The 7,264-nt window shown below is 52.6% G+C and overlaps 1 protein-coding gene across 1 annotated transcript; it reads right to left on the reverse strand.

Annotated features, from left to right (window-relative positions):
- Positions 1–332: 332 nt before the first annotated feature.
- On the reverse strand, positions 333–5,126 carry LOC119769590. The gene is made up of 4 exons (XM_038262620.1): positions 3,447–5,126; positions 3,217–3,369; positions 2,111–3,166; positions 333–2,036 (listed from the first exon to the last, which is right to left on the reverse strand). Exons 1-4 carry the CDS (start codon positions 5,124–5,126, stop codon positions 333–335), a joined length of 4,593 nt encoding a protein of 1,530 aa, XP_038118548.1.
- Positions 5,127–7,264: the final 2,138 nt, after the last annotated feature.

Below are 7,264 nucleotides of genomic sequence, written 5' to 3' on the forward strand. Positions count from 1 at the left end.
CTGCTGTCTTCAGGGTCACGACCCGAACGATGCCGTCTTTTCCCGGGTGCAGCTTCACGATTTTTCCGAGGGGCCAGCTTGCAGGCGGAACGTTGTCTTCCTTGATGATGACGACTCTGCCGACCTCGACGGCGACAGGTGGGTTGCAACCTTTCGTCGCACGTGACTGCAGCTGCTGCAGATACTCGGGGTACCAGCGTGCCCAGATTTGCTGGACTCGTTTCTGCGTCAGCTCCCAGTTGTTCAGGCGGTTGTCTGGAATCTCCTTCAGGTCCATTTCCGGAACGGCTTGGAGGTTGCTCCCGACGAGAAAATGTCCCGGGGTCAGGACTTCAGCGTCTGCCGGGTCGTCCGGCATGGGCGTGAGTGGGCGAGTTGAGGCACATCTCTATCTGCGCCAGCAGTGTGAGCATGTCCTCGTAGTTGGCACTAGTGGTGCCCATCGTCTTGAGTAGGTGTGTTTTGGCGGATTTGACCGCCGCCTCCCACAGTCCGCCGAAGTGCGGCGCGCGTGGTGGGATGAATTTCCAGCGAATCCCGTTCTCTGCGCACCAGGTGAAAATCTCATTCCGATCGACTTGTTCGACCTTCAGCATCTGGTACACACGGTGCAGTGCATTCGCAGCACCCTTGAAGGCGGTCGCGTTGTCAGAATTCAACTCGACAACCTGTCCTCTGCGGGCGACCAGTCGACGTAGAGCTGCGATGAATGCTGGTGTGGATAAATCGCTCACCAGCTCGATGTGGACCGCCTTGGTCGAAAAGCAAACGAAAATGGCCACGTAGACTTTGGTGGGGGCGCGGTTGCGTACAGGTGACTTGATATAAAACGGCCCGCAGTAGTCAACGCCGCAGACAGAGAACGGACGAGTTGGTGCGACCCTCGATGCTGGCAAATCTGCTATGCTCTGGATTACCAGTGTGGGTTTACTGCGGAAACAGGTGTGGCAGCGATGGTAGACAGATTTCACCAGGTTTCGTCCGCCCAAGATCCAGTACTTCTGGCGGAGAGTGGCCAGCATGAGGGCGGGACCTGCGTGCAGTAGTTTCTCGTGGAAGTAACTAGCCAACAGAGCCGTTAGCGGGTGTCGCGCAGAGAGAACAATCGGGTGTTTGCTTTCGTGAGTCAGTTTGGCGTTCCGAAGCCGGCCACCGACTCGCAGGATACGTTTTTCGTCAACAAACGGGTTCAACCACTTGAGTGGCGACGACTTGGACACCCGTTCACCTCCAGAGAGGTCAGAAATCTCCTCAGCGTAGTGTTCTTGCTGCGCTAGGCGCACCAGCGAGAATTCAGCGTGTTGGAGTTCGTGCGTAGAGAGCGGCGTAACCGATAGAGGGGTTGTTACTTTTCCAACAGTAGGCGGGGCGTACTGTTCAGGTGCATCGCGCCGTTGCACCGAGCGTTCACGAAGCTTGGAAAGAAAGCGCTGGCAGAATGCGATGTCGCGACGGAGCTTAGGAAAGCTCGAGGTCAAGCTGAAAACACGGTTGCTGAAATCAGCCTCGACGGTGGTCATCGCAACGATCGGCACCTTGCGTTCTTCCTTGGTTACAGCTGAAGCGTCTGCGGCTGTCAACACAGTTTTTGGCCAGTAGTCCGGGTTTTGCTTCAGCCAAAGGGGCCCAAACCACCAACACAGACAATCGAGCAGTTCCAGCGGGCTCAGTCCTCGAGAGATGTAGTCGGCGGGATTGTCGACGCCGGGTACGTGTCCCCAGACATGGCGGCTAGTGCACAGCTGGATTTGGGACACCCTATTCGCGACGTACGTCTTCCAACGGCTGGGCAGAGAGTTCAACCAGTGAAGAACCGTAAGCGAATCTGTCCAGAAGAAGACTGGAACGGCATCAGACAGGTTCAGGGCTTTCTTGACTTTCTTGTACAGCTGCGTAGAGAGCCGGCCACCATTTAGCTCCAATTTGTTGATCGAGTCATGGGACGACAGCGACGCGACCTTGGACTTCGAGGACAGCAGACGAGTGGTAACTCCGTTGGCGGCCGCAGCTCGGACGTAACAGCAGGCGCCGTAAGCCTTTTCCGACGCGTCGGAGAAAAATGCAACTGGATAGTGGCGCCAGGCGTAGAGACGAACCGCGGAACCTTGACCTGGCTGAGCATGTGCAGCAGCATGTGGAACTCCTTCCATTCCAGCTGGATCTTGAGTGGGAGCGGGGTGTCCCACGCGCAGGCTTCTCCTTTGTGTTTGAGCGCCCACAAGCGCTGCATAAACAGCTTCGCCTTCAATGTTGTTGGACCAACCAGTCCAAACGGGTCCCAAATCTGTGCGATGTAAGACATCACTTTGCGCTTTGAGAGCACCGACGCAGGGGGTGGTAGTTGGACCCGGAAACAGAGGGTGTCTGTCTGTGGGTCCCAAACGATGCCGAGTGTGGTTACAGTTTGACCATCTTGCAGGTCGTAAACCGGCAGAAGTGCAAGATCCTCGGGTGGAATGTCTCGTAGCACTTCAGGGGCGTTAGACGCCCACTTCTTGAGCGGAAAACCAGCAGCAGCAAGCATCGTAGATATCTCGCGGCGCAGTTTGATCGCCGTTTCCACGTCCGGCGCACCAGAGATCAAGTCGTCGACGTAGAAATCTCGTGCAACAGCTTCAGCAGCGTCCGGGTGGAGTTCTTTGTTGTCTTGCGCGATCTGAGCGAGCGTTCTGGTTGCCAGAAAGGGAGCGCTTGCCGTGCCGTAGGTGACCGTCCGCAATTCGTAGGTCGAGATGGGATCCGTCGGGTTGAATCGCCAAACAATCCGCTGCAGAGGCCGATCGTCAGGATGCACGAGCACTTGACGGTACATCTTTTCGACGTCCGCCACCAGTGCGACCGCTTGAAACCGGAACTTCAGCAGCGTCGACAGCAGGTCCGGTTGAACGACCGGTCCAACGAGCATCTTTTCATTCACCGAGTAGCCGGACGACGTCTTGCACGACGCGTCGAAGACGACCCTGACCTTCGTCGTTGTGCTTGATTGTTTGAAGACAGGGTGGTGCGGCAAGTAGCAGTGTGGCCTCCGGTAGTCCACAGGTCCGTCCACCAACTCCATGTGGCCCAGCGACAGATACTCGTGCATAAACTTGTGGTAGGCCTCCTTCGTCGCAGGATCTCGATCCAATCGACGTTCCAGGCCGAGAAAGCGGCGCTCTGCGATGGTCTTGGAATCCCCCAGGACGATTTCAGGGTTATCGGTCAGGGAAGACGAACCACGTACCTTCCTGTAGCGTCACGGGTGGTCGTCTTGGCGAAGAACTCCTCGCAGCGATTCTCGTCGACAGAGTGAGCGGGGCCTTCCGGGATCGTCTCAACTTCCCAGAATCTCTGGATTGCAGCCTCCAGACGATCGTTCACAGCTGAAAGCTGACAGATGCGGGGATGCAGGTAGTTTCAGCGGATGCGGTGCCAGATACCGCCCAACCAAAGTGCGTTTCAACTACCCATGGAAGACCTGCTCCAAGCGAGATCTTCCGCCCAGTGTGCAGTTCCCAGAACGATTCACTGCCGATCACCAGGTCGATCGGTTCAGGTACGTTGAAGCGTTGATCTGCCAGCACAATATCCGGAAGTTTCCATGTCGACACGTCTATCGGCACGGTTGGCAGCTCTGCAGAAGGCTGCCTCAGGATCAGGAACTCCAGCTTCGTAGAAAACGTTGTGTTCCTGGACTCGATCGCGGCCGTGATTGCGCTGCGAACTCGTTGCGTTGAAACTCCAATCCCAGCTACTGCGACGTCCACCTTGATCGGCCGATTGTAGAGGTTCTTTGCCAGCTGACCCGACATGAAGTTTGACATCGAAGCTGAGTCCAGCAACGCTCGCGCCTTGTGCTTCTTGCCGTGATCGTCAACCACATTCACCACAACCGTCTCCAGCAGAACCGTGTTGCATGCAGTTTGCACTGCCATGCTGACTTGTGGAGTGGTAGAACTTGAGCCTACCGGGGCCGCGTTCGCCGACGCGGTGTTGGACGGTTGATCAATTGTGACGGAAGTCACAGCAGGAGTCGATGAAACCCTCGTCGGAGACGAGACGTGCACAAGTGAATGGTGTTTCTGCTTACAAGTTTGGCACGAGAACTTGGACCCACACTTCCTGGCCGGGTGGCCAGCCGAGAGACAGTTCCAGCACAGCCGTTTCTGCGCAACCAGGTCTCGGCGTTGCTGCACATCCTTCCCAAGAAACACTGGACATCTGCGTAGATGATGGTTCTCCGAACACCCAAGCAAGCACGAACCGTTCGAGCTGGAGGAAGAGGCAGCGTTGGCAACGAACCTCGGCCGAGATTGTTTCGATGAGGAACCGGCCACCTTTGCCGATGCCGACTGCTTGGACTCCGATCCGCTAGCTTCCAAAACGCGTACCCGTTGGTACAAGAACTCGATCATGTCGTCGTACTTAACGTCGGCCTTCTCGCTATTCTTCTCCTCCCACGCTCGCAACGTCGCTTGATCCAACTTGTACGACAGCATGTTTACCAGCGGCGTGTCCCAATGCTGCACAAGTTCGTCCAACTTCTCGAGCGCCTTCACGTGGCGTTGGAAGTCATCAGCCAAGTTGTGGATCGCAGACGCACACTCCTCTGGCACTGCTGGCAAATCGTACAAACCTCTGAACAGCTGTCGCTTCAGGTGACGCTTGTCGTCGTACCGCTTGAGTATCGCTGACCACGTCGTGAAGTAGTTGTCAGCCTTGATATCGACGGATTCGTAAGGCTTCTTGGCTGTCGGTCCCAACGACTGCAGCAGGTACTGCAGCTTGGCTACAGTTGGTATGTCCGAGTTGGCATGGATCATCGACACAAAAGTGTCCCGGAAGGACAACCAGCGTGAGTAGTCTCCGTCGAACTGCGGCAATTCGATCTTCGGGAGACGCAGGTGGAAATTGTGCGAGTGCGAGTGAGACATCGTAGACATCTCCAATGTTTGGTTGAGATCGACAGGTCGCTTGGAGAGCAAAAATCCCTTGATGTCACAGTAGCGCTGCTCGAAGTCGACCCGCTGAGCAATGTTCGCGTCCAGATTGTTCGGCTCATCCAACTTCTCGATGTTGTTCTGCACGTCCAGGAAGTCGTTCTTCAGCTGATCCAGGGAATCGAGTCGCACTGACACTTGGCACATGTCCAGCTCGCCGTTGAACTTGCTCACAAACTTCTCGATGTTGTCACGCAGCGCGAGAATCCCTTGCGCTTGGCCAACCGCTCGGCCAGAACTTTGGTCGCTTCCTTAGGCGGCATCTCGACGACTTGAACAGCTCCCAGCAAAGATGTCCTCTCCCGCGACGATCTCGTTCCAGCAAACGACGCTTACAGGTCAATCACCCGCAGCGCAGGTCAAGCACCTCTTCAACAGCAGCAACACCACCACAGATACTGCTCAGCAACAGCAGAACGACCTGTAACACTCGCGCGCGACCTGGTATTTCTACCACAACGACACTGGCACGCGTGACTGTAATTCCACGCGCGCGCGCGCACGATACCGCGTACGGTATGTCCCACACACGACGAACGAGGTGTACCCGTCTTGGTACAACCTCCCAGCGCGATGGCGCCGATCCCGATCCCGATCCGCGGGACAGTAGCTCGGACGGCCGCGTGGCCCGTAATCACCCAATGCGCGCACTTCCCGGTCCGTATGGCCTTCGATCCGGCTCGAAGGACCACTAATGTTCAGCACAGAGCGAACGGTGCCGGGATCGAAGGGCTTTCCTTGCTACACCTTGTGTAGCACCGGTTAACACACACACACACACGGTCTATCCACGGTGACCGAGGGCTTGGGTCGCCACAAGCCCTTCTTCGTCCGCAGACCACAAGTCTTCAAAACCTGGCCGCTCTTGCCACCTTTCACCAGGTCGGTCAAGACGCGCCACCAATCCCAGTGCAACGTGATTGCTCTCACAAACCGGCTAAGTCCCGAGTTTTCTAACACTTAGAAAATATCGCGTGATCGAGCCGTTCGAACCAGCAAAGAAAAACGGCTAAGTGTTGCGGGTCAACAAACTTTATTGTAGCGAAACGCGGCGAGTGGGGGCACAAACTAGTGTGTACGCGGTGATCGTTTATTCCGTACTGATCTCAAGTACAATTTCTCTCCCCTTTTTACTCCCTTCCGTACAGCTATCTGCTGTATCTCTTCTTGCATGTGTGATCGGGTTTAGATCACTTTCAGATCGTGTTGGCACAAATTTACATTTAAGTTTAGGTTTAGGTAGATATTTACAAATTATAAACTAACTAATTCTAAGCAACCCAATATTCCCCTTAACCGTACTATTTACAATTCTTAAGTTACATCTCCAACAGTGAAATCAATCGACTTTCCCTCACCACTCGAAAGTTATCAAGATGCGGAAATGTTTTTGCAAGGCTGTTGCAAGCAATTAGCGGCAGCAAAGTAAATTTCAACAGCAAACATTAAAACTGCCCTTTCAAGGGCTCTACCCGGGCAGAAAGTTGCATCTTGGAAAAATCTACCCATGTTCGTAAAAACACGAACAAGTCAAGTTCACCCCAGGGTATGGTTAAGAGATAACCGAACATGGCCACGAACATAAATTGTTCGAGGCGTATCTGCGAAAAATCTTGTTGAGTTTATTTGACCAACAATGCCACATCAAGTTGAGTTTATAGTAGCAAACAACTGAAATCTTCCAAAAATCATATCAAGTTCATAAAGTAGATTTTGATCCCAAAAATAATTTAATTGGTTTTTAATGCACCCCGCCACAATTCAGACCCCCCCCCCCTTCTTCCTCTTCACAAATATGAGTAATATTGCAGGAATATACGCACTTACATCAAAACAAGATTTTTCAAAGTTGAAAAATTATTTTACTTTAAAAACTCATTAAAAAATTGTGGAGAAAGCAATCGCCAAAATGTCACAATAATTTTCCAAATCACGAAAAATCCAAAGTCTCTATATTCCATTTTTTTTAATTAAAAATAAAAGTTTATGAAAATATTCCTAAAATTGCATAAGTCGAAAAATCCACAGTAAAATTTCAAAAAGCCTGGTAATGTTTCTTATCAAAATAATTTTTCAAAATGTTCAAAATTTTTCAACTGGATGAGAGCAAAAATTTCGCAAAGTCCTGAAAATCTAATAAATTCTACCAAAAATCTTGTCGTGATACGGATCCCGTAAATTTTCTAAGTGCCGGAACGATTTTTGTAGGGGGTATATCAATAATTTTTAAAAACCGACATTCGAATTTCAAAATTTCAATGAAGACGTTTTGTTAGGGACATTAT

The sequence above is a fragment of the Culex quinquefasciatus genome, chromosome 1, assembly GCF_015732765.1.
Source record: "Culex quinquefasciatus strain JHB chromosome 1, VPISU_Cqui_1.0_pri_paternal, whole genome shotgun sequence".
NCBI classification, from domain to species: domain Eukaryota; kingdom Metazoa; phylum Arthropoda; class Insecta; order Diptera; family Culicidae; genus Culex; species Culex quinquefasciatus.